At 47.5% G+C, this 27,897-nt stretch overlaps 1 protein-coding gene across 4 annotated transcripts in view; it reads right to left on the bottom strand.

The window, feature by feature from the left end:
* Window positions 1–27,897, bottom strand: part of Rbp (RIMS binding protein) — a 456,906-nt gene that overhangs the window by 80,204 nt on the left and 348,805 nt on the right. For all 4 annotated transcript variants that reach the window (XM_075685259.1, XM_075685260.1, XM_075685262.1 and 1 more), the window contains exons 7-15: window positions 22,313–22,402; window positions 12,469–12,702; window positions 7,426–7,578; window positions 5,871–6,168; window positions 4,184–4,234; window positions 2,611–2,751; window positions 1,251–1,391; window positions 752–847; window positions 379–477 (exon numbers count right to left, since the gene is read on the bottom strand). In XM_075685259.1, coding sequence (XP_075541374.1) covers window positions 379–477; window positions 752–847; window positions 1,251–1,391; window positions 2,611–2,751; window positions 4,184–4,234; window positions 5,871–6,168; window positions 7,426–7,578; window positions 12,469–12,702; window positions 22,313–22,402 — 1,303 coding nt within the window. The remainder of the gene's footprint in view (window positions 1–378; window positions 478–751; window positions 848–1,250; window positions 1,392–2,610; window positions 2,752–4,183; window positions 4,235–5,870; window positions 6,169–7,425; window positions 7,579–12,468; window positions 12,703–22,312; window positions 22,403–27,897) is intronic.

Genomic DNA, 27,897 nt, shown 5'->3' with positions numbered 1-27,897 from the left:
TATCACTTACGCGCTATCCTCTCACTTTCTTTTAATGGTTCGCCAGCCTGAATCGGTCACCTCTTCAACTCTCTTTCTCACTCCGAAAATACGTCACTCAGTAACGTTTAACGCCATCTCTCGCGCTCAATTCACTCAGTCTCTCTTTTCCAAACGCACGTACGCACGCCATGCAGGCGCGCATCCACTTCACCTTCAGCCATGCACACACATTCTCTCTCTCTCTCATAGACTCACGCTCACTCATCCAATGAGCGACGCCTCTTCTCACCCACATTCACTTTCTCTCTTTCGCTCAATTATTCGCTGCCGCACTCTCTTACGACATCCCAGCCAATGACACGTTTGACGCCCTTGGGAAGCTTCCCGAGCACCGACCTAGGCAGGAGCGCTTCTTGTCCAGCTCTGCCAGGATGCGGTTGTCCTGCTCCAGCTTGGCCATCAGGCCGTCCAGCTCCTGCATCGTCACCGTCGACCCTGCAGCGGCAACGACGCTCCGTTCAAGACTGCACATGCGCACTTCGCTTTTGCGTCAAACGAGCCTCTTCGAGCACACACGAAAGCCAAAATAAAAATGTGAAAGAAAAACATACATGCAACCCAGATTTTTCCATAGTTGCTCAAAAAACAAAAAAACAAACAAGAAACACTGCTTCACAAGGTCCAGACATAGGTATCGCGTCTTTAGGACATTGTCGCAGGAAAGAAAAGGTCGTGAGAAAGAGCGGTAACCACGTGACCCACGACTCACTTTGCAGGGCCCTTGGCCTGAGCTGAGAGCAAAGCTGGCTTGTCCGATGAGGTTCTATGGAGAGCTGGTCGATGGCTGGCGATGAAAATGAAGATTCTGTGAAGAGAAAGGGAGGGCAACCACGCAGAACGAGTCAGACGCAAGAGTGCGTAGGCTGATTGAATGTCGCTTAAAACGCTGTATAAGGTGCCGCTTACAGAAATAGTGTCACACGCGTTTTTGTTTGCGAGTTGTTGAAAACAAGGCGGCAAGTATCTTTCCCGACTTTCAGCTCATTTCTCTGTTCCCTCCCCCCCTCCCCCTCTATCTCTCACTTTGCAACACAAGCAAGCAAACAAACTAACAAATGAAATGTTGAGTCTACTAAAAAGTCACTATAGAGTTGGACTTTTGCGTTTCTATGCAGCAAGTCTAATCGAAATCTCTTCAGGCACTACATACGAAGTCAGTACGGCTAGAATACACTACAGAGGAAGAAACTGGAGCCATTGTCACTCACTGAGCTGCGATTGGAGAAGGAGAGCAGCGACCGAGGCCGACAGCGAGTCCGCGGCGGTCGCCGACATGCCGTAGTTGGCGGCTTCTCCGGCCTCGATGTTTTGCCGAAGCCGCTCCAGATTGGCCACGGAGACCGGTGAGCCTGCGGATACGCCAGCCGCACGGAGTAGTCGTCAACAATAGCAAACACTTTCGGCATAGCAATGTCGTGCTGGCGCGTGAGTAAACAAGAGACGTACGTAGACGACCTGGTGAAGCGCTGGCAGTGTCACGTGGCACACTCCCTAACCAAAACGAAGGGCACTTGTGTTGCAATGAACGAGTCCATTTCCCGATTGCCCGTTGGCGTAAACATGTTGGCAAAGACTTGATTGACATGACCATCGGGAAAGCACGCGCTTGAGGAAGATGGGCGTGCAACACCAGACTGTTTCTGGCTCCTTATGTTTTTTCGCAGCGTCGCAAAAAATGCCGCCGCTATACACACGGAGCTGCTGTTGTCGGATATGCCCCCTGCGTGTCCGGTGCACGTCTACGGCACTACGTCTTCACTATGCTAAAGATACTTAATTACCGATGGCGTTTTACGTTACAAAGGTGCACGGTCGGCTGCGGAGAAAGTGGAAGGACCCTAATCAAATTTGACCACCTCCTGTTTTTTGACGTGCGCCTAAGTGCGCGAACTGATTGACAGTGGGCGAACAAGGCATTCCGTTGGAGCAATCTTTTTGACAAGGATGCTTGTCTTCGTCAGGGCAGTGAACACGAATCGTCCATTTTCCTTTGAATTTCTGTCATTGTTTCGATTTAGACGCATGACCTGTTTTTTCCCGCGTTCTGCCATCTTTTAAAGGTGACCTCAGCGCGGTCAGGAACTTGTGTCCAGGACTTGGCCAGGAACCTACCAGCTTGTGTTAGGCAGTATAACATCAAAACCGATGCACAACCGCGGCGAGTAATTACTCCGGCACGGTGCTCATGAAATGTGCACTGAGAACAAATGATATCGCGCAAAGGTGCTTCGTGCATCATGCACTAGCATCCACATTTTACGGTGCTCATTTGATCGTTGCGTTAAGAATCGCCATGAAAAAATTTACTCTGTAAAAAAACAGTGCACCAGGCACACGCAGACGCAAGAAATAGACGACACCTTATATTCAAATCGCCAACATCTCTTTCTGTCATTTCTGGTACTTAAAAAAAAAAAAAAAGAAAGACGAGTGAAAAATCCACGGTCCCAAGTTGTGCCGGTTGAAACTGTCACGCACCTGCGTGGTTTACCGGCGAGCCTAAGGTGTTAGGCACAATTACTGCCATAGGACCACCACGGCGGGAAATCAACGTTTGCAACGGCTTACCGATGGTTGCCCTGGATTTCTCGAGTTCGGCCAGGACCCGGTTGTCCTGCTGGATCCTCGCCAAGATTCGGTCCACTTCCCTCGTGGTCGAAGTGGTCGCAGGGGACGCTCGAGTCAACGACAACTCCGTGCTGTGCTTGCCTGCAAGATTTGGTTTTCCTATACTTACAACTTTGCTTCCGCATGAGCCTTCGACAGGCGACGGTTATAAAACGTGGCAAACAGCGAAGAGTGATTTGAAAGTGTACAAGGAAAACGTGCATCAATTGGAGAAGTTCATGAATATATACATGTACACTTGAGCTTCTGTCGAGTGATTTCTTGTTAGCTCAAGCCAGAAACGCCGCCAGGGGCCGGCGCTTGGGAGGCGGTCTACGGGAACTGGCAGCGTTCGCTTGGGTTTGTGAATGTACACCTAGATTTAGTATATACACTGTCTAAAGACAATCAATACACTACGTGATTGCCTCCATGTATTTTCGTCTAGTCAACGTCTTTTCTAGACATCTTCTAGACAACTTATGGACATGCTACCCATTCCACAGAAGTGCATGACAGAGGAATATGACGAGGAAAGGCATAGAGGTCAACCAGATGGACGTGCGATTTGCTACCCTACACAGAGTAAGGTAATCCAAGGATGGAAGTAGAGGAAGAAAGGAGAAAAAGAGCGCTGATTGTGCGCGCGTCCTGAGCTAGCCATCAAGGCTTTCCGGTGGTCACTGCGGTCTATCGAGTTCAGAAAGTGCGGAAATTGCACGCGTCGCTTCAGGCGGCCTATAAGGCCTAAAGAAGACCAGATTGTTGATGCATAGACATATCGCCCTAAACTTTATGAGCTGTTCACTTTCTATAAAACCACTGGCGTGTCAATAAGCATAGAGATCGTCGAGTCAGGACGACGGAGGAAGAACACGTGGTACCGCACGACGGCACGCCCCTGCAAAACGCCCATGGTGATCAGGTCTTACTGAATGCGTAAGGAGCACCGTGGCCGAAGCAAAGCGGCGACTTGTAACGTCGACCGCCGCATTAGACAGAACCGTTAACAGAATTAGACGCGCATGGGCACAAAGCGTAAGCAGTGCGCGTGCGGATCTATGGGAGGATGCGACGTGTAGTTATCTACGCAATTTGTAACGGTCACTAAATGAAGCAACCCGCTTTGCGATGGCGAGTTTTGATGTGTTTTGAATAGATATGCCTTTGTTCTAGTGACGTCGCCAGTAACATCTTTTGGAGGTAACGCAAAAAAAAAAAATGTATTTAAAAAGTAAGTGCCACGCCACTTCGTCAAAGAAAGCTCTCGGGAGAATCAGGGCAACTGAAAACGTGGATGCTACAGAGCCGCCTTAAATAAGCGGGTGAAGGTGGTAAAAGCTAGTATAACATTTTAACGACCTTCCGGAAAGTTTCCGTGGCTTAAAGAAAAACACCGATACACCTTCTTTGGAATACCACATTTGATCAAGCAATAAACAAAAATAGAGGCTAAGCAGCGAGGACAAACTCATAGAGAAAAAGGAAGAAGAAAGAAATCAGAATATAAGAAAGCAAAAGTGTTTGTACTCACACTCCGAGAAAGTGATACGTCGAGGGTCACGTTGGAAATAAAGCGTCAGAACTAAAAGCAAAATAAACAAAAGAAGCCAAAATTAAACATAGAAATGCCGTTTACCAGCAAGAACAGAAACATGCGAGTACTGCCTATTGAAATTTTGCACTCACTCCCTCCATACGAAAAAAATTCTTAAGATTTTCGCAAACATTTAGGAAATTGCACGTCCTGGACAGAGCACACCCTCTTCTCAAATTCGTTCCATCGCATGTTGATTTCTTCCAGAATTACGATTTCTAAAATGCATCATTAAAACAGGGGTGAGGACGGCGGGGTGATGATGACGATTTATTTGCATCCCCTTTGAAACTAGGTGGCGACAATTAGTCACCACCCCGTCTGCCTTTGTCGCACCACTCCAAAGGTGTGTCTTCATCCCAGTGGCATCTGGCGAGCGCGGCACAGCTGACAATTACAGGCCTCCGAGACCTCAGGTTTGGAACATCGCACTTGCGTCATAGATCTTAGAGGCAAATTCGCAGCTACAGCTAAGCAAATATGTACGGCCTTCTATTTACGAGTTGCGGGGATTATGTTCGCTTGACTACATTGCAGTCTCGGAGGAGTCAAAATGATAGTTAGCTGGGACAACCTACACATGGCCAAATAGACGTTATAATCGTAATGATAGCTTCCGAATCGGGGCAGATTCCTTTTCTTTTTAACATTTCTCTCCGTTGCTAGTTTTAGACGACGTGATTTGCGGGCCTTGTTAGGACCAATGCAGTGCAATGAACTGGCAGTTCAAAAGTCAGTTCAACTAGAACAGTTGAATTTTTGTCTCCCGCCAGGTCGTGACCCGGTTGGATTGTGCGATTTTCTTCTCAGTTTTCGGATAACACAAAGCACTTCCATCTGTCTACGTTCTAACGAACATGGAGTTTCTTACTGAAAATGCTAGAGGTAATTAACCATATTGCTGCAATGGTTCAGCTACCATGCGAATAATGAGCATGATGGATTTGTCAAATATTTGCGCTTGTGGCTTCAAACGTTCCCGTGCTTTTATTTATTACGCTTTATCCGCTTTTCTCGGCCTAACATTTCAAGCCATCGTATCTTCCTCTACGCCAGAAGGCGACAAGGCTCAGCGCAAATACGCAACCATTTCGAATCATTGCAATTTCGATTCAATATTTCATCAGAAATTCGCTCGAAGCCACGAGCACAAACTTTAAAGAAATCAATTTAATACTTATGCTCACTGATCCCTACCGCGGGCAGTTATTCCATTTTTGTTTGTTTTGCTTATTATCTCAGACAGTAGGGGAAGTTGAGCTGACGAAAGGTCCGGTATCCTGTATCCACACGTAAAGAAAAAAAATTAATGCCCTAAACAAAAGAAAAAAAACAATATGAATTTGAAAAGAAACCAAACAAAAGAACAATTTAAATTACGAAAAAAAAGAGAAATAATCAAAAGCTTTCTCAATCACTCAGGGTGCAAAAAACAGACACACAGCACATACAGTCTACAGGCATACCAATAACACCTCCGACAAAGTTACTCTGCCTTTCATTCTGTATTTGTTCTGTCTTTCGACACCCCTAGTGATTTTTGCAGGAAGCTCTCTGATATATAACATAAGTAACGCGGTAGTAGTACACGACCAAGCTGCTCGCTTTAAGGGGCCCGTCGCACCTGAGGAACAGGTTAAGGAAGGAGTTCCAGCCCCTCCTCCTGCAGCCGATGCCGCGGCCGCGGCCAGCTGCGAGAGGGCGTCGGTTCCGGCCGAGCGGGCCATGTCGAGGAAAGGCCGCGAGGACGAGGTGGTCGTGGTCGTGGTGGTGATGGTGTCCAGCAGGGGCGTCGGCGAGGCCGACCGCGCGCCGCCGCTGCTTCCGCCCCGCGGACTCGAGCTGGACGAGCGCTCGGCCTCCAGCAGGAGGTGGTCGGAAATCTGCAGGCTCGCGTGGTCGCCCAGGTCCGAAGGCACCACCTTGACAGAGAGAGAGAGATGGGGGCACCGCGTTGCGAGGGTGGCCCTTGACGCCTTGTCGCGCTCTCTGCACCGCTCTCGATGCGACACGAAGAAGCTAATCGCTTTCCGAAGCATTCAACCGTCGTCATCATTGTCATCATGATCATCATCATCCTATTTGTGTCCACTGCAGGACGAAAGCCTACGGCGGCGATTTCCAAATACCTCTGTCGATGCAGAAGTATTTTCGTGTATTCGTGTCAACCGGCCAACCGAAGGTCCACGATAAATGTCGTGTTTTGAGGTGTAAGGGCGAAATATGACCAAAGAGCGCCAGGCGCGCCAACCACAGGTATACCGTCTTATTGAAGGAAGGGAGGGCGATGGGGCGCCGAGTGGGAAAGTATGCATTGCCAATTGCGTGCGTCGCATAAAGAATACTTGCAACCCACAAACTTTTAAGTCTGCAGTCTTGTGACTCTGACACGTGGGTACCGCGTATGTTAGCGCACACCGCCCAGAAATTATGGTGGTTGTCGAGTAGGTGCTATACTATGCGTTTAAATCGAAGCGCGAAAACACGTCTTTTATGGAGAGCTGCGCGTGTGGTTTTGATTTAGAGCCCACGTGCTCGCTCACGGGGGCTCGCAACAGTCCAAAGAAAAGTATGGCGGCCCTTCACTGAGTTCTTGTGTGGAAAGGTCTACACGACATGTCCGCACTAACTCCTCCTATATATACCAGTACACTGCGGGATACAAGGAAACGTCCAGGCTGACATCGCTGCCAAAGCTGGACACGACACTTCGGGAGAAATGGTCCAGATACCTTTCTCGAGAAAAAACGCGGCGACATTGGTATCAGCTCATGCTTCCATTTTAAGAAAAAGTATGTCGGATGTTACGATAAGATCCGCCGCCGTCGACAACGACTTGGGCATTACTAAGCAAATTCAAACAACACACAACCTGCAAAACACCGGACACTTTCCGCCCCTGCGACCTTATCCCTGGACCATGGCCATGCTATGGTGAATGCGCCCATTTATGTCAGTCGGCCGACAGTAATCATGCGTTGCGTTAGGTTAGCCTTCAGAAGGAGACCTCCAGGGAAGTATGAAATGAGTGCAGTTGACTCCGCTTCTGTATAACCACGGAACAGTTAAAAGGTCGCAAGTCCTTAGCGAGGCATCAAAGGAGTCTGCAGCGCGGGACTTCTCCCTCGTACTCCTCCCTGTACGTACACGCGAAGGAAGGGTGGCCTATAGGCTCTCACCTCCGCAGACAGCGAACGACCGGCCCTCCAGGACTCCCTGGCCGATCGCGTCCTGTGCTGCTGCATCTGCTGCCGCCGGAGCGCGGCCATCTCCAGCACCAGCTCCTCGTGCAGCACGTTCTGGAGCTCGCATTTCTTCTGCAGCTCGCGCACCTGCGAAGGCGGTTGGGGGGGGGGGGGGTGAGGAGGACGCGTGTGCACAATGCGGTTATCCACGTGATCATCGACGCCAGCAGTTTGTGCCCGAAGTGTCGCCGAGGACACTTGCAACATCCTTGGAAGAACTCGTCTGATGGAATGCGCCGAGTCACAGAAGGCCACTCGCGTAGGGCGACGTCACACCCGTTCAACATTGTGAAAGACGTTCCTCAGCTCAAATGTACAGTGTTCGTATTACGGCGTAATAGGACGCGAACCAATTCGAAGCGAGACCAGCACAGGAAAGACGCTATTTTCTCTCCCAGTCCGACTGCACATTCTTTCGCATCCTGTGGCCACATAGTAAGCATAAAACAACTAGGTCAGCAACAAGCAGTGATAACTACACGTTTCTGGCGGTATCCGCGTAAGCTATGGAGATAATTGTTGTTTGAGCTACTAGGCTCGAATTTGACATTAACTTCTAAAGCGGCGCAACAGGTTGAAGATTACACACACGGAGGTTCATGCGGTGTCGGTAAGTGGCGATGCGGGACAAGGCGGTGGCAGAATCCCTGCCAATCCAGTCGCTCGGTGCTTTATTTGCCTCCTGATCAAGCTGAATATAAGGGTAGCGATAACTCTTCTAAAAGGACGAGAAAAGTTCGTTGGCTCTAGATAAGTGTGTCGTATGAGGGAAAAAAAAAAGAACTGTTTTAACTATTTTGTCTTTAATGTACATGAGGCATTGCGATATAACTCAAATATTCAGTTCCGTCAACAGCTAGCCGTAGAATCTCAGCAGACCTAAACGAAATAGCTTAGCATCTAGATTACCGAGCAAACGAGACAAAAGCTTTAAAACACCCTTGTTTAATGTCTTCGTAACGCTTAGTTTATAAAATCCGAACTAAAAAATATAATACCTCACAAAGAACTACGTACTGCTGGAGCTGCTGCTCTGCGCAGCTAGGGAAATCTCCGAGGAAGACTCTTCGGCTCTCGTCTAAGCTTTTCTGTTTCGCATGCGAGCTCGATCCTCGCGATATCCAGGCTCTCAACACGGCCAGCGCAGGGACGCGACTGCAGTGCGCCGCTGTTTATTTATTTATTTTTGTTCGTGGGTGCTGTCGGTGCGTACACCGACAGCACCCACGACAGCTCGCGAAAGCTTCGCACCATTTCTCGCGCTGCACAGCGAAAGAAATCCCATCATCTCCCGGCGTGGCAGAGTCGAGGCACGTCCTCGGTTTTCGTTCCAACCATCGCCTTCGCGCACGGCTCCTCGTTCCCATCTCGCCGAGCAAAACTAGAAATGATTTTAGTCTATCCCGCGCGTAAGGGCCAAAGCCAAAAGAGAAAGCAGTGGGAATTCTTCGCCCGAGAGAGAAGAAAAAAAAAGGAAGTTCAAGCTAGGAATAAGACGCATGTATGCAGCGCCGCAATTCGCAGCTTGCCTAAGTCTCCCATCGTCGCTATACGGAGATGGGGAAGAGCCGGTGAAATTTCGCGCTTCCGGGGGGGTATTGCCTTTTATATATATAAATATATTCATTGGCGGACCTCCATCTGGGCAACTCCATTCTGTGCAAAGAAGGCTACCAGTGCTCGTGCTAGCCAATCGGTAACGTTAGCCGGCTGGGTGTTTCGGAGAACGGGGGAAGACTTGCCACCCCTGCTTATTGTGATCCACTTCCATTCAGTCCGCATCGCATGGGAAGAGGTCAGAGGCAGACACAATGGGAGAACATGTCGCGTTGCCATTTCTGTTGGGCTAACGGAACCCACAGCTTTCACTCCGCTACTATCACTCGACGAAGGGTGAAGAAACGCGCGAAAGTCGAATAATTTCCTTCTGGGACCGAATTCTAAAAAAAAGCAGAGCCAACTAAGCCGGAAGCTCTGCATTCATAGAACCACAGAGAAACGTGGTCATAATGAAACAGGATATAACGAAATAATGGATATATTGAATTCCCCTTGAAATCCCCATATAGATTCGTAGTGTAGTACATGCAAAAATGGATATAAAGAAGTAATGGATTCAACCGATTAATTCTCGCTCCCCCTTTAACTTCGTTAGAACGAGGTTTTACTGTAATATCTAACTGGAAACGAAACTTAGGTGTTTGTCATCCAAGGTATCAATATTTAGACTAGGGGGCCGCTTTGTGTGTGTACGAGTTCAGTTACCACGTTCTGTAGCATCACCTAACGCGTTCTCAGAACGAACCGAATGAGTGAGAGGTAGTGCTAACAGTAGTACTAGCGAGGACCAAACAAACCTTGAGGGCGAAAACTGAAACTAGAACAACAAAATCGGAAGGCTGTGCTTGACGGTGACCAAATGTTAGAAATTTGACGCGTCATAGCAAGTAACTTGCGGGGCAAAATTCATAGCACTTTTACGTAAAACCTGATGACGGAACTCTTTTTTTTTTACTTGTTAGCGATTTCAATCCTTCGTTCCCCGTTTCACGTAACCAGCGTTGTCAGTCGCACTATTTCTAACAAATTTTGAAGCCCCACCGCGAGTGACAAGAACTGTAGCTATTCGCTGTCCCGCGGTTCCTGTAAAACTACCGTCGCTCCGAAGTTGAACGTTGAAGCGGAACCGTGAACACGCTCTTTACGTTCTGTATCGGTTCACCGTTCGATACTTAATAAGTGGTCGCTCCTTTGTTTTCCTAAATGACCCCATGCGCGTTCATTTCGAGCGAATTGCGGAAGCGAGCATCTACGTGAAGACTCTTGAAATTGCAAAGCAAATCAACAATACGATAAGGCTCAATGACAAGACAGCTCTCTCTTTTCCGTGCATTAGTCATTTCCTTCTAGTTACTTTTGTTGCTTCCATTTCGTCGCCGGTGGCTAAGACATTTATGCAACAGTCATGTCTCACACTTTAGCACTATTTCAGTGTCGTATGCGTTTTGTGTTGCTTGGAATAACTGTTTTATTCTTATTTTCCCCTTTTCTTACATTGTTCTTCTTTTACCTGCTGCATCGTTTGCTGTACCCTTCAGAGCTGCTGGCCTGCCCTGTCTTCCTGGATTTTCTTTTCTTACTCCTGTAGTATTCTCTATGTCCCATTTTTAGGTATCCCTGCACCTTCTGAGAAATTAATTCTCTACGCAGTGACCCCAGTACATGGTTCGAAAAGTTCTTGTTGCTCGGTGAGCAACAGCTCGGAGACTTCTGAAAAAAGAAGTTGGAGAAGGCCATAAGAACGGTCTTAACCAAATCGAGCAAACACCCGCCAAATAAACAAAGAAAATAGACTAACATTGTGTTCTTTATTTAAACTAATGTAGCGAAAAAAAAAAAGAAGGCAAACGCGAGTCGACGGAACAGCTACTTCCCGTAAATCGGCCTTCCCCCGTCTTCAATTTATATTGGCTCCGTGCGCCGTCAGTGAAAAGAAATCGAGCGCCTCGGTTTCCCTCATTCCCCTCTCGCTATAACCGTACTAATGTTTCGCGAATGTACAAACCTCTGCAGTTTGCTAAGTGCCTCGTAGCACGTAGCACCTGAGGACTGACAACTGGGCGAATCGGCGCACTGGACCGATATGGTGAGGACAACGCCACCTGAGGAAGACGCCCACACAGTGCGCAGCAGAAACGACAGGACGGGGGCGGCACCCAGAAGTACGGTTTCATTTAGCACGAGGTGTGTACACTTGGCAGGAAAAAAAATAAAATAAAATAAACCGCGAGGGAGCTAGTAGCGCCAGCTGCCCTGCGCAGCAGGCGCGTATAGCGGCTGGAAGTGACACGAGAGGCTCGCTCCAGCCATGCGCGGGGTCTGCGGGTCGGAAATCTCGGGGCCACGACTCTGATTCCGCAAAAACTTCGGTTATGAGTTCAGCGCATGCGGTGGTTTTTTTTTTCTTTATCTTTCCCCCTATGCGGGCGCCGTGAAGACGCAGTGTGAAGCGGAACGTGGAAACAGAACCGGCGCTGAAGTCGCAATTAAAGTGCACAAGCTATGAAGCAGTGCTTCTCAAACTTTTCCACTACGTACGTGGCCTCTTTTATTAGCACCAAAGCTACGGTGGTACCCCCCCCCCCCCCCCCCCCCCCGCACACACACATATCGTTACTCGTATATTAAGTCCTCTGAAAATGTACTTTTTTCTTCCTTTAATGGCGCAGGGGCATTTGCATATCAATTTAATTAGGATATTTAGCACAGCTGAGAGCTGCCAGAACACTTGTGAATGGTTTTTTTTTTCGTGTATTTTATTGAGGAGGATGGATTTGCTTTCTTGATGCAACCGCATCTGCTGAACCCCAATTCTACAGTTTCGGCGCGACAAAACTGGCTGTGCGGTTGGGAGGCCGTGTTTGGCAAATTTATCTTTGTGGCAACTGAAGGTTTAGATCGCCGTTTGGCTTGCCGTTTCGCCGTCTATCTTGAGGCTAAGACTAGTATTACAGTCTGCATATTAAACATATATCCAGGGGATATATATATATATATATATATATATACTTATGTTACTATAAAGAAAACGGCGCCGAAAGCGTATGCACACCGGGGACTGAAAATTCATCTCTGTTCCGGCATGCAGGGTGCCCAAAGATAGTAGCTGGATCCTCCATGACCCTCAGACAAAATGGGACGCGACCCAGTTGAGGGCCCCGACCCGCACTTTGAGAAACGCTCCCACAAGGTACACAGCGACGCGCACACGCTTCGTGTAACAACAACAACAACAACAACAACAACGAAAAGAACTAAACCTCGGTTGCGAGAGTCCAGCCCTTACATCGTCGCTCGCCTCGTTGTCGGCGAAGAGTTCATATATATATATATATATATATATATATATCCCCTGGATATATGTTTACTATGCAGCAGCAGACAGCACAAAAAGAAGCAGCAGGCAGCACACCGTACCCTGGACTCGAGCGTCTGTATGGTGAGCAGGTGCGCCGCCTCGGCGGAGCCCTTGGCGGCCGCGGCGGCCGCCTTCGCGGCCCGCACCTCGTGCAGCGCCTGCGCGTGCTGCCTCTCGAGCAGGCGGCGCTGCTCGGCCGCCTGTCGCAGGTGGCCCACCAGGGCCTCCAGGGCGGACGCCTCGCCCCGGGCGGCCTCCAGCTCAGCCGAGCGCACGCGCAGCTCCGTCTCCGCCTGCGGGCGACGACGACAAGGTGACACGCGACACGTCGCTGCACCACTGCACTCATTTACATGTGGCCCGCGTTGAGGGCGCTTCGAGCAACGCGGGTGAGTTGAGCAAAAGGATCAGACAACAGAACAAACGCAGCGACAAGAGAAAGCGACAACAACAAAAAAACCTGCGTGCGTTGCGTCATTTCCTTCGCCTCGGCGCATGCGCGTGCGACGAGTGTGCGCCGTGGAAATTGCAGGACAACCGTGTTAAAATGATTATTGTTGGTTTTACGCCCTGAATGCTCAGACGTGGAATTTTGCACTACGATTTTGCGCCATAAGACATCTAACTAACTAACTAACTAACTAACTAACTAACTAACTAACTAACTAACTAACTAACTAACTAACTAACTAACTAACTAACTAACTAACTAACTAACTAACTAACTAACTAACTAACTAACTAACTAACTAAACTTTTACGCCACGTTCATGTAGACGCAGGCATGCATACTATTACGCACGTTAATACGTGCCGTCAATCTTTTCCCAGAGCTGTACACACGTGCTCCATCGAAGGTGTCAACATACTCAGTCGTGGCGCACGACAACGCACAAAGTCGACTTGTGAACGCGCGCTTTTCGCGTGAAGTGCCTACATTTATTAATCATGTGCTACATTTTTGTCGATGACGGTCCGGAGCCGTGTGTGTGAGTATGCAGATACAATGGAAAAATCGTTCGCCAGTAAAACGAAACGATCGAATTCAAACTCTTTTCAAATCGCCAGAAGAGCTGAAAAAAAAAAAAAACGAAGTTACGAGCACTGCGCACCTTCGAGAAAAAAAAAAACGACAAGCTCCTTTTTCTTCGGGTGTCAAAACGGACCTCCTGCAAATTTTTGATGATTTTTTTAAAGGAAGTGATTATATTTCATATAAGTGGAAATATAGCAGCCGAAGGAGTGCTATTTCCAACAACCCCAGTTGGACACGGTTTAATCATATCTGGCAAATCTTTTTCATCTAATGTATTCTCACACGTTAGCTTCTTTTTTTTTTTTTTTGCTGTTATGCAATAAAAGACCCTGCATGTTGCAAGCTTCCGGCATTTTGCACACCAGATAAGAGAGGAAACAGCGAGCCACGGTCTGCATATTTTCAACAGTTTTTCTCTGCAGCTAACGGCAAAGTTACGAATCGTTTTCGTCATTTATTACTTGAATGATTACACGTGTCCGTGCTTGAGGCATGACACGCATTCTTCTTCCATTGAAAAGATAGAAAGAGGTGCCTCCTACGTTGCGCCAACCTCCAAACATTCATTTTTTTTTTCTGTCGGTGCATTAAGTTGCCAGAACACGGCACCAGAAGTTTCTTGCGGCCGCAGGTTTACTTCTGCCAAGGCGCGTGCGAAACCAGCTATATATAAAAAAAAAAGCATTCGGCTTGATTACGCTAGAAAAAGAAAATGCTAGAAATGCAAACAGGTGCGCGCAGCTATCACTGCCGCAAAAAAAGGGCTCACCTGGGCGTCCTAGGAAGGCATGCTGAGAGAAGGATAACACAGCGTCACACACAGAAAGAGAAAAAAGGTGTACGAGGCAAAAAGTGAAAATCGAAAAAAAGGAAGTGACGCTGCAAACTGCCGTTTCTTCTTTAAAAAGCCGCACGATGGCACAAGAGAATACAAAAAGAAATATCACAAGGCGTCCCATAACCTTTCAACCACAAAACCAAAATGACCATACGTTCTTGCCAAGAAAAGGCGAAACGATTGACTTCACCACCTTTGGAGGTATCTAAAAGAAGATATGCGCGGCTCTGCTATCGCAAACACCACAGACCACCAGAGGCCAATAAAGTAGTGCCAAACCTCACACAAGACACACGAGGGCCGGCAACGCGTCCCTACGGCGTGCAAAGGCGGACGCCGTGGCCAACGCCGTCGTTGACGCCGCGGTTGTCCCCACTCTGTACGGAGCGGCAGGCGAGGAGGACATCGGGGCACCCTAACAGCCGCCGGAGAAGAACGCCCGTCCTACCTCGCCTTACACCCCTGCTTCGCGCGTCAGGGGAGAGAGAACGCAACCGGGCATCCGCACTGCTCGCTCTTGTGCACGCCACTTCTTATCCTCCGATGCGCTGCACACACCCTCGCCGCATCGCTATGCTGTGTAATGCTATTTTAACGCGATAGCGTTAAGGAGCTCATGTCGCAGAAAAGCCGGTGTCGTCGGCGTCGGTGTCGGCGTCCGCGGCGTTGGCCGTGAGCGATAAATCACGGCAGGCACTTTTTATACTCTGCTTTCACTCTCTCTCAGCTCTCTCTCCCCCAGCTCGGCGAAGCTGCGCACGTGAAGATAAACCCAGTGAGGTTCTAACAGCTCCACTGTAAAACTCGAGGTGTGTTGAGCATACCCGGCAGCGTCACATCGTGCTCGAAATCACAGTAGAGCTAAGAGGCACGCGACTGATGAAAGTGTGCTGTCACCCATGAAGCACGCGAGCGCGATACCTGTCGAGACGTCACGACCACCAGTATCTAAGTGCGCCATAAAGTTAGCGGCGCTTAAGTTTTTCACCCAGTTTTTCGCATTCGGTCCGTGAGAAACGCACTGTTACTTATAAACAAAGATTCTCCTTGGCAGGAGTCTAATCACTAGTTCAAAGCAGGATGTCCAAAGCTAATACCACCAGGAGGAGCTAGTGCTGGAACTTCAAGCCAGTCCTTTTCTTTTTACGAAAATTTTTAACTATCGCCAAGCGGGGTGAACATAATTCTAGTCACTGACCTGAATTACTCGAACAGGCGGACATTACTTGCTCAAGAAGTCGAAATGCGCAATTGGCAAAGTAACACAACTTAGAAATGGAGTTATTGACTGATTACTTTACGCCTCGTATTGCAATTTACGAACCGTAGTCGGTGAGTCGGCAAGGTGTGTATACTTCGAACGAATTCCCGGGATAACACCGGTTTCGAGATATTTATCTCCACAGTGTGCGACGAAATACGCAGACGTTCCTTTTATTTTTCTGTATCAATGTATAAAACTGCATTTTCTTTAAAAGAAAAGGAAGGGGAGCAACAGGGAAATTTAGCCGCGAGTATAACGGTTCATGTATTTGCAGTCTTATAGCTAATGGTGCCTGCTAACTTGGTACACCTCCACACAGACAGGTTCAAGCAGACGCGCGAGTGATGAAAATTAGAGGAGAAAACGACACAAAATTTTATAGGCAAAGCGTAGAATCCGAACTAGCAACAATTTGCTAATACACAGGACCCTGAAGGTGTTGCCAGTATTGCACCGTAGATACACCTAGTTGTATAACTAAATTTTACTCCAGAAACAGGGGGAATTAATGCTACATTCATGAACTCTACGTACAAGGCGCGTGTCTTATATTTCAGAATTTAAAAAAAAATCGCAGTTTTGCCCGAAAGGAGGAGGATTGGTAGCGATTAGCAAAGTATTACACGTCTGCACGAAGTAAGATTCGTAGCTTTATCGGCCGTATACTTGCAGCAGACATTCGCTTACTAATTTAGTTCGCAAGCGTGGTGTCACGCGCCCCACGGGAAAGAACGAACCGATCTGACTAGATGATCGCTACCACACGCTGTCATAACGCTGGCGTGATGAAGAGCGCAAACCGAGGGGCCCATCCTATATGCTGCCTCTACCTTTATTTATTTATTTATTTATTTATTTATTTATTTATTTATACATACTGCAGCGCAATTTGCGCTATAGCAGGAGTGGGTTAAGAAAAGGTACAGAAGATACATTGGAGTATACAGCGGTAGACACAGGTGAACATTTTTAAAGAGCACCGATGAAAGGAAAATACACAAATAAACACAAGTGAACACTTTTACAAAAAGAGCACTGATGAAAGAAAATGAAAGAAAAATACACAAGAAGTTATACAAATGCTGTCAGACATGGGTGAGCACGATTATGCATCTGGGATGGCGGTTGCAAAAATTTGGGATGAGCATGAGCGAATGGACCCAGGTAATGAATTCCAGTCTTCGATTGAGCGGGGGAAAAAGCTGAATTTGAACATGTTAGTACCTGAGTAGTACGGTATCAAGTTTAGGTCATGATGTCTTCTCGTTGATGATCCCGGCGCGAAGTTAATGTATTTATCATTTGAGAGCCTAACTAAAGAATTGACAATGCAATGCAAGAATTTTAATAATTCGAAACGGCGACGAGAAGAGAGCGTGTTTAGGTTCAAGGAAGAAAGTGTTGAAGAGGGCGAAAAGTCGCGATCGTAACGATGACATATAAATCGCACAGCTTTATAGCATCTAGTTTATTAATCTCTAACTGCTTATGCGGGCTCCAAACTACAGAAGCATAATCAAGAACAGGGCGGATTAGAGATTTATACATCAGTAACTTTGTGTCTTTAGGAGATCGGGTTAGCGTTCGCCTCAAGTAACCTAATTTTTTTAGTGCTTTGCTGCATATGTAATCAATGTGTTTGGACCATGACATGTTATGCGTAAAAATGACACCAAGATACTTATACTCAGGAACCTTATCTACAGCACGGCCATTGAACGAGTCTCCGGAACTCGGGATTACGTGAGCATCAGCACAAGGAGCGCGCAAGGTCAGCGCACATGCAGCAACCAGCCATCTCGGCTCGCCCAAAATTTGCACCCGCCGGAGATTGCCTTCAATATAGGACGCGGTGGCGCAAGGCTGGGATAAAGGAGGAGACGGGCCCACTGATTTGCCGACCCTCCGCCAAATAAACAATAGACTGTCTACCTACTATTTTGTGTATGTATGTATGTATGTATGTATGTATGTATGTATGTATGTATGTATGTATGTATGTATGTATGTATGTATGTATGTATGTATGTATGTATGTATGTATGTATGTATGTGTGTGTGTGTGTGTATGTATGTATGTATGTATGTATGTATGTATGTATGTATGTATGTATGTATGTATGTATGTATGTATGTATGTATGTATGTAAACCTAATTTTCCTACCAATGGAAATAGTTTAAATATTCGCAAAGCCTAATGAGCCTTCCGTGCGTTACGTGAATAATGAAACTTCAGCCAGTTGCCTCTTAAGAGTAAAATTATCTAGGCTCACGTTCGCACATGCTCGATCAAGGTGTTGTTTGACGTGGCGTCTGCAAGATATAAGCAGTGAAGAGAGAGAAATACATTGTACGTCTCTAGAGAGCCTAGAAATTGTGCAGATAAAATTTCACAACAGCCTGCAATCAAAATACCCAATGCGCCAGGCAAGTTTAACAAATCGAATCTGAGCGGTTTAGGTTTGTGAATTCGCAACCTTATTAGCCGACGCAAGGCCCTGTAGTTTTGGTTATTGAAGGCGGTATTGGTCAAACACGCTATAGAGATGAAATCATTGAAAAGGTCGCTAACTTGCTAATTGCCGTGCATGCTTTCTTTGTCAACAGTGATACAAGAAGCCCTGATTGAACACATAATAAGACGGGTGAGACATCGCATGCGATTCTTACGTCGATTACAAGGTTACTTCAAGATCGTTTCAGATCGATACCTAATGACTGCGCCTTGCTATAGAGACGAAGAAAGCGAAAAGAAAAACCTCAGGAGGGGCGTTCTTATATGAGAGCTGTTGCACAGTCATTGCGTAGCCTGTGCAGGTGTCAAAGACGAAAAAAACAAAAACAAATAAGGACATAGAAACAGAGCAGGCAATGCAACAGTCGAGCGCTTCGCACTTTGCCTCGAGAATGTTATCGAAGAACGTCTAAATGTTGCCATGACATCAAATGACATCAAATGACATGAAAAAAGAAAAGAAAGGAGAAAGGAAGACGTAGCATCCGCGGTGTTCGCCCTCTGTAGCGCAATATTAAACCCCAAGAATGACAGAAACAAAAATTTGAGAACACCAAAATATATATATATATATATATATATATATATATATATATATATATATATAACGTGGCAAGGCAGTAGCTACGAGGCAAAAAGTGGAGTTGTGTAGACGTTGAGAAAATATAACCATGGCGTTGAGTATCTATAGACGCACTCGCCAGAGAGTGGTTGCGAAAAAGGTGTCTCAGCCAAGACGGCGCCGAGGGCGTTGCGCGAGCTTTTGTATTCAACTTTCGCAGGCCTATATCGCAAGCGTGATACAAGCGAGCGAACGCGTCGGGCGAGTAGATGTTGCCCGCTGCAGTAGTCTGTGCATGAAAAAAAAAGAAACAAAAAAGGAAGGCGCTACGCCAGGCGAGACAGATTTTAATTATTTCCTTTTCTTCCCTGAATGCATACAGTAGCTGTCAAATGTGTTATTACCCAGACATCCTTGAAGAGGCGGGAGCCGAAATGTATGCGCTGCCAAGAACAAAAATATTCTGAAGGAGCGAGGGGGACAGAGAGAGAGAGAGAGAGAGAGAGAGAGAGAGCGTTGTCAAGAGCAAGAATATTCTGAGGGAGAGAGAGAGACAGAGTGCAAGCGTTGCCAAGAGCAACAATATACTGAGAGAGAGAGATGAGAGAGCGAAGCCGAACTTTCAGAGTGAATAAGAGCGCCTCGCTCACGCTGGCATCTGGGACGCTTGAAGCGTGTGTTTAGCGAATACACAAACTACAGTGCATAGACTGCAGGAAAAGACTAACAAAGTATAAACGAACCAAGAACGACCGCGCAACGAAGGTTCGTTCCAAGCAGGAATGTGAAAAACAACCAACTGCGCGAGTCGAGCCTTGACCGTGTAACAATGGAAGGCATGCCCAGCTCTCCATTTTACGCCGCGGCTGCCTCGCGAACTCGATTAGGAATATTAAAATTCTCGGGGGAAATGCGCGCAGGTATGTTGCGACGCCTTCGCTAGCCGGACTTTGAGATGGGCGGTGGCTACTAGCTCTTGCCTATCTATTGCGACCTCCCGGCGCTTCGCAGGCTCCCCGACTGCGGAAACGGCGGCTTTTCTAACCAGACAGAAGATGTGCCCGTCATGTCGAACAACGCTCTTGTACGGTTTGCCATTCATTGTTAACATAAATCACTAGGGACTGGGCGATTCGGGCGATAAAGCAGGCGAGGTAAGCTCCTGTCAGATCAGCGACGGAGCGGGAAAAGGAACTGGAATGAGATCATTGCAGTAATACGGCCGCAGTTTTTTTCTTAGGAGTGGACAATTGGTCTATTAAACATCCTATTAATCGATTAATGCTTTAACCTTGCAATGCAAACGCATCATATGTGGTACGCCGAGTCTGATACCTGATTACTGCTATTCAAGCACAGGAAACTTAAGGCATATAGGCTAAAGTGACGTTTTTGATACGCTACCATGGGTTACGGTAAGTTGTGGATAGTTGAGCAGACCAAATGCCAAATAATAATCACAATACTTACTTACTCATTAAAATTAATTGATTAATTAGCTGTGAATTTATTACTTATTCCCTATTCTAATCTTTTATCATAAATAGTATCGCTTTTTTATTTTTTCGTAAAGTGCACTCTCCATGGCGAGACATAAGGGTGAACAAGGGGTGCTATAAAGTAAAAATATTCCTAACTGTTATATTCCAATTCTGCAGTCAACTCTCCTTGATTGGTCAAAAAATGTTCGGGCTACCCCCTCGTCGCCTGTTTGTCACGCGACGTCACGAAAACCGCGATAGCTCGCCATCTGATATGACGTGTCCACACTGATCACGTAAGCTTACACCGAACAAAAGAAAAATAATTATTTCTGATTCGACGCGTTTTCGCCGTTCGGACTGCGTCCACTTCACCGGTCTGACACGCGACCTCACAAAACCACGGGAAGTCACCACGTCAAAGTGACATCTACGCGTTAAAGATTCATTAATGTGCCGAACAAAACTGATTTCTTTTTCTGAATAGCCGGAGACTGCCCCGCTCCGAAAGGAATAGAAGATGGTTGCCCACCTATTGCTCAGGCACTGGCTACTCGCACCTGCCGGAGAGCATGCGTTCATTTCGGCATAATAACACTTTTTGTGTGGCCGTACAACGTTATCCAGCCTTTTAGACACGTTTACGACATCGCTCTACCAACTGTTTTATGCTGAGGATGCGTCATAGCGGCACTGTTAACCTTCCGTTGCACGCCGCCGCGATTGTCGACCAGCCACTGCAAGCTAAGTAGGTGGAAGCGGACCAATCGCAGACGCCGGCACCACTCTCTTCATCCGGTTATCTATTTTCACTGCACTGGTTAGGCCCCATCCAAACCCTATCCACTTGACCGTGCTCCTCGCCTCTTGCCAGCCAATTAGATAAAAAAAGCGCGCAATATAGGGTATGTTATTTGTTTTGAAAGCAAGCAAAAGTGACGTTCTTTAAACGAAGAGAGCCTTTGATTGGGCTGCTCAAACAACGCTGCATGCGAGCCACCGTCCGATGCTTGCGTCGGCGGTTACTGAAGTTTAAAATTCGTCAAGAAGGTCCCGATCACTCTGGTACAAACTCTTATTCGATTTCATTATAAATTCACAAAATCAACTACTTCGAATGAAATCGATTCGAATCAAAGCAAATCGGATGAAAACAAATTGGCGTGCGAGAACAGCGCAACAGAGAAAGATGCCGTGCATTGTGCGTTGCTCCTCTTTCGTGACGATTCTATCGACCAACTTTTTTTCATGGAGTTGAGTGAAAGAAGGCCAAGCACGGACCTCAGTTAACAAGGGACAGCGCCGAAGACTGCACAATGAATCTATTGGATGTAGTAGCCTTCGCGTGGGAGGGATAAGAGATGGGGTACAACTATTAGAATGCTATTTATAGTTGTACGCGCCTGGGCTGCAGGCTGTACGTTAAAGCCCCTGCGAAACGACTAAACAACAAAAAGGATGGATTTCTAATGCGCATCAATGTACCAAAGATATAAGCGGCTCTCTTAGATATACTGGGCTTAAATGGACAACACTAAGCTTGTTTTGTCGGGTGAGGTATCTTGTAAGACAAAAACTCGATTTGGCGTTTATTTAGCAGAAAAAGTATTAGTAATCAGCGGAGAAAATGAGGGACATCGGTTAGATTATTGAATTTTGCGATGAGACCACAGCACCACAGATTTAACACTACTCTCGCCTGTTTGGACAGCTTTTATTCAGAAAGAGCTTTCGAAACACACTAGCCCGAGTCTTTGGTTTTTTTAAGAACGCAATCTAATTTCTGTCTATCGATGAGCTATTGACTATAGTCCAGAACAGACAGTTTCCAAATCTCATGACGTCACAAATAGCTGATACAAAAACTTCAATTTCATCTTTTGTGTGTGCGCGTGTGTATGTGTGTCTCTTCTGGCTTACCAATAATCCACTCACATAAAAACTGACATACGTCTCAAGTATGCTCAGTACACTGATAAAACACTCAGGATCAACCTAGGATTACTATTCAGCATTATTTTAAGGATAATCGCGGTTAGTAGAGCCACCAGAAAGTCCCGGCGCGTCCGCTGATTATTAACAGCGGCCCTCTTTCTGCAAAAAAGAACTGCACGCGGATACAAGAGCGCATGGGAAGAAGGCCTCAAATCTCAGCTCACTGGGTACATTCGCTCAAAGAGCGATGAACGCTCGCTCTTGTACTGACCGTCCGTAGCCTGGCGACTTCCTCCTCGAGGGTTGCGTTCTGGGCCTCGACCTCGATCTTCTGCTCCAGGGCTTCAAGCAGCTGCCGCTCCTGCGAAATAGAACATAAGGTATATCAGAAGCGTCAGGTCTCCAAAGGTGCTATGTTCTTGCGGGCTACAATAAAATAAAGCATGTTTTGAAAAGCGGCAATCACCTTCTCCACACTAGAGTGATTGAAAAACACTTACTCAATTCGCTTTTGGGTGCGAACGAGATGTCCGTGCGAGAGGCTCAGAATCGAATAATCAAATTCTGGGATTTCAAGTCGCGAAGTAGCGAGGTCGGCTCTGTGGGACGCCGTAGTGGGGTGTCTCCGTAATAGTTTCCACCATTTGGGTGTTTTTTTTTTTCATTAACGACCACCCAATAGCAGGTGCGCTTTCAAAAGCGAAGCTTTGCGAACTTCACCGGGTTTTCATGTCCGTGGGTTCTACGTGGCTGTTCTGTAGCCGAATAGGCCAACCAATCACAGCGAAGGACGCGCGCGACATCACCGCCGCTAGGTTTCTTGCGCCACCACCAGATGGCACTTGCCTACAAGCATGGCAGGGGTGCCCATTAGGCAGGGGTGCCCATTGTCACCTCTGATGTTTATGCTGTACCTACAAGGTCTAGAGGCCAAAATACAGCAAAGCGGACTCGGCTTCAACCTATCATTTCTCAAGCAAGGAAAATTGACTGAACAGTCATTACCAGGACTGATGTACGCGGATGATATTGTATTAATGGCTGACAATGCAGAAGATCTGCAGGAATTAATGGACATATGTGGTACAGAAGGAGACAGGTTAGGCTTGAAGTTTAGCAAAGAAAAATCAGCAGTCATGATTTTTAATGATAACAGTTGCGGCGAGCATAAGATACAGGAGGCCACGCTGGAGATAGTCGATAAATACAAGTACCTTGGGGTGTGGATAAATAATGGCATTGAGTATCTGACAGAGTACGAAAAATATCTAACGACTAAAGGTAACAGAAGTGCAGCGATTATGAAGAGTAGGGCACTGTGGAACTACAATAGGTACGAGGTAGTACGAGGGATATGGAAGGGGGTAATGGTACCAGGCCTGACTTTTGCCAATGCAGTTCTATGTATTAGAACAGAGACCCGGCAACAGTTGGAAATTAGGCAACGTGGTGTGGGTAGGCTCGCTCTGGGAGCACATGGCAAGACACCAAATCTTGGAGTGCAGGGGTATCTGGGATGGTCTTCTTTCGAGGGCAGAGAGGCTAGTAGCAAGATAGCATTTGAGGAGCGATTGAGAAAAATGGGGGAAATTCGGTGGGCTAGGAAGGTTTTCAGTTACTTATACACGAGGAATGTTGACACGAGGTGGAGGAAGCGAACTAGAAAATTGACAAGCAAATACTTGGGCAGTAGCGGAGGAACAAGTAAGGAATCATCTGTCAAAAAAAAAAGGTTAAGGAGGCAGAGAGGGGTATGTGGAGTACAGAGATGCAAACCAAATCGGCATTGGAGACATACAGGACGTTTAAGCAAGAAATAGCCAAAGAAAATATTTACGATAACTCTAAGGGAAGCTCATTGTTGTTCGAAGCCAGGACAGGTGTACTGAGGACTAAAACGTACCGAGCCAGATACCAGGAGATAGATTTGGTGTGCGAGGCGTGTAGAGAGGAGGAGGAAACGGCGGAACACCTGATACTTGCTTGTAAACAACTTCACCCTGCAGTTGAATCTAACGGGGAACTATTCAAAGCCTTGGGTTTTAAAGACAGTGAAAGTAGAATAGACTTTGAACAGGTAGAAATAACTAAACGGAGGCTATCTGATTGGTGGACAATATCAACGCAAAAGTAAAGGGGTAAATACATAGGTATGCATGCATATAGAACCATTAAAGGCTAGGTGGCGCGCGCCGCCGCCGCCCAATTCAAAGGGTTGAGCCACAATCATCCATCCATCCATCCATCACGCTAGGGGCGGCGCCGGCCGTGGGGAGGAAGAAAAAGAAGGAACCGGAAAGCTGGCCTTACCGGAAAGCTCGCCTTTCCACATCGGCGGCATCGGCGGCGGCATTGCATTAGCCTTTATGCCGGAATAAGGCCTTCTGTGTGACTTTGTCCGGACATTCAATAAACACAAACTCTTGTTCAGACTCTTTATGCACTCATACTTCGCTGTATATAGACGCCAACTCGTTGGATCGGCTGCATTTATTGCATTCCGCTGGCATCCAAATGCAGCCGCCGCGGCAGGAAAGAGAACCCGAGACCACATTGTCAACGGCGGAACTCTATATAGTCACTAAGCCAGAAGGTGCCAGCATAGAGGAAGAGAGCATATAGCATATAGTTTTCCCTGGCAAATGCGTTTGCACAAGCGATTCGTCGGGCAGTTACGGCACATATATAATGCGAGCAGTGTTCCATGCTTTTTTTTATCATTGCATACTAATAAACCTGCCTTTCCATTGTCAGCGTTTCGCCACATCAGTGCCTGCAACTTCAGATTATACAGTAATGCGCGAAGCATGCGCGAAGTGGAAAAGGTACGCCAAAGGCGTTGTATTTGCATGCGTCCAACACGTTGCAGTTTTCAGGACAGCGAGAACTGTGAACCGCGGCGGAGGCAATATGAACCGCGTGCTTCGCGACTGCTACAGTCGCAAGAGAGGCGATAATTGGCCGGATCTTTGGCACGCGTCGACAACTGGCCACATTCAAGAAGTCTTCTTCCTTTAGGTTCCTGGCGATAAGCCCGTGTATTACCACGATGGCCATTGTGACCTTTATGAGAGAAAGTGAATGGGACATGCGAATGTTTCTGTTTCCAATTTTAATTTCCTCTTTTGTATTCATGGACCTCTGCTTTTCTGACATCATCATCATAATCATCGGCGTCGTCGTCTTCGTCTTCTCCTCCCCTTTCTCCATGTGGTATCGACCCCGTTACCTCGACGCTTAGTGTCAGGCTAGAACACAACAGCTCAGACCTTCAGCTCTATATTAGTACAATTATTCTACCTCTACCTCCGGAACGGCACACAGAAAAGACGACTAAACGTAAACGTGCTTTGTTTCTCAAGCGTTCCGCAGCAGCACAGATATTCCGGGCCGATGTACACGCCCGACGTTGGACAACATTGGGCCCACACTGGGCAATGCCGGCACAATACACTGCGAACGCGTGACCCCACTCACATTGCTGCTTCGGTTGCCATGGTGCACGCGGCTGGAAGTATACAGCGGTCTCAAACCTTTCACTGTCCAGCGGATTCCACGAGACGCCGTTTATATGAATGCTCGCATTGGTTCCATTTATATCCTTTTCTCGAAACAGCTCGAGAGAGCTTCTCAGCGCGTCATCAAAATCGCGCTTAAGCTTGGCGCCCCGTAAAAAAAGCGCCATGTCTCCCGGCGCGCCATTCCGACTTGGCACGTCGCCATTGCGGCGGCGGCGGCGGCGGCGGCGGCGGCTGCTGAATTGTTCCCGAGGCGGCTTTATTCGCTGCACTGTGAACTTTTTCATTGGCGCCTGTAAGCCAATTCGCCTTTCAAAAAAAGAAAAGAAATACAGAAAGCAAACAAGGAAATGGTTGCGTCTGTGTTCGAGCGCTATAAAGCAATAGTGGACGTCAGAGAGGGCTACACAGTGTAGTGCGTGTGCGAAGCATTGTAGCTAGACCATTTTAGACAAAAAAGAATGGGTTAAGAAAAGTCGCAGTTTCGGTTAAAGTGAGTAGGGATAACAGCGATACAGCCACCGAACAGCTCCGAAGATCTGCCGCTAGCGAATATTCTTGTTTATCCTCACTTGTTTTCTTTCGGTAGGGTGACCGTGCTTAAAATAACCGGCTCTCTGTGACAGTAGTTTGTATCCCATTAAACTTAGGGGAGCCCGAAAAGCCAACGATACTGCACAGGGTGTCTCAGCTAACTTTAAACAAGTTTCTAAAGAAATACTGCTTTCTTATACGATTATGAGACCTTGGTGTCCACTCCTGCTCGCAATTCATTCGCATTCCCGCTTACTGCTATGCCACGGGGTTGTGAGGCTGACTGCGCGGCAAACGACATCCCGGTTTTCCCCAAAATCCCACAGCCGCGTTCTATGCGCGAGCCGTTCGTGAACGGTAACGAGACTGAGAGAGAGAGAGAGAGAGAGAGAGAGAGAGAGAGAGAGAGAGAGAGAGAGAGAGTGTGTAGCAGCCGCGAAAGGGGAGAAATATACAGCGTTAGCGGTAACACAAAATACACGCGTTGGCGCCGGCTCGAAGCGCACGTGCGTGCAACAGAGTATCTCGGGCGCGTCTCGTATTTAGGGAAAGCGACGGAGAGTTGAAAAACAGACACGGGCAAACGGCTCCCTTGTGCTGCAGGCAGGCGGGAGGGATTCTTCTTCCCCCTCTCCCTAATTACCGGGAGCAGTGAAGCAAGGCCCGCCGCCGGTTGCAGGTTAGACGGCAGAAGGCTCCACAAAAAAATAAAAGAAAAGGGGGTCGCCCGGCGTGTCGGCGTTCGTTACAGTATCTGTAAGCGGCGTACGCGAGACTCCGGCGCCGCAGATCCTTGTTCTCCCTCTGACCCTCCTCCTCTTCTTCCCTAATCTTTGTGCTCTTCGTCTTTGCCTTTCTAAACTTCAGTGCTCGAGGCCGTTACTTCCGGGTGAAAGAGAGAGAGTGGAAGGAGGGAGGGTGGTGCAAGAGTCGTTCTTTTTGCGCGGGGATTAAAACTCCTCGTGCGCAGGAGTTTGGGGAGGAAGGAGTGAAAAAGAAAGAAGAACAGAACTTATAGCAGCCGCTGAACAAAGGCGTAGCTCGAGAGTGAAACCAGCATTAAATTTCCGGATCCGGGAGCAATCCAGGATTCTCCAGCTCCCTTTACATTGCGCAGCCTTCTGGAGGCGGTGGGGGATGGCAGCGCGTCGGCTCTTCAGAACCTCGGAAGCCGAACTTATCGTGCCCCTATAGACACGCGAGGACTATTCGTTGAGCAGCTGTGCTGGCCAACAGGTGCTGACCTCTAGGAACGGTTATAGAGAGGACGATACCGTTGCCAAGCTTGAGTTCCTACCTGCTCGCGGACAGTATCCACCTCATTAAATCGGCCCCACGATTACCTGACGACGGCCAGTAGCTTCAACAATACTCTCCGTACGCAGTAGGATACAGCATTCCTTTTTCTGGCTACACATATCTCTGTCTCACCCCCCCAACTTCCCTCCCCCCGGTGCCCATTTTCAGATTCCCTAAACCTCGCCATGAACAGTCGGCTCCAAAAGTTTACGGACCGAAGACTCTGAAGAAAAGCCGAGCATTTCGGCCGCCAAGGCACGGCAGCCTGCTTTTCGAATCTCTAGAATGTAGTAGTACATTCGAAAAATGCGGTGCTGTACGCTTTCACTGCCTTCGGTCACAAGCTACTCGTACGTTCAACGCTTTGTGAGACGCCATGGTCCGTAAGCTTTCGATGCCGACTGTACTATCTTCCCAAAGAAGAGTGCATATGTTAAAGAAAATGATAGAGACACGCGAGATGACGGAAAAGAAGCAAATATACATATGCTTCGCTGCTCACTTT

The sequence above is a fragment of the Dermacentor variabilis genome, chromosome 3, assembly GCF_050947875.1.
Source record: "Dermacentor variabilis isolate Ectoservices chromosome 3, ASM5094787v1, whole genome shotgun sequence".
NCBI classification, from domain to species: Eukaryota; Metazoa; Arthropoda; class Arachnida; order Ixodida; family Ixodidae; genus Dermacentor; species Dermacentor variabilis.
This window is presented reverse-complemented; position numbering and strand designations above follow the sequence as displayed.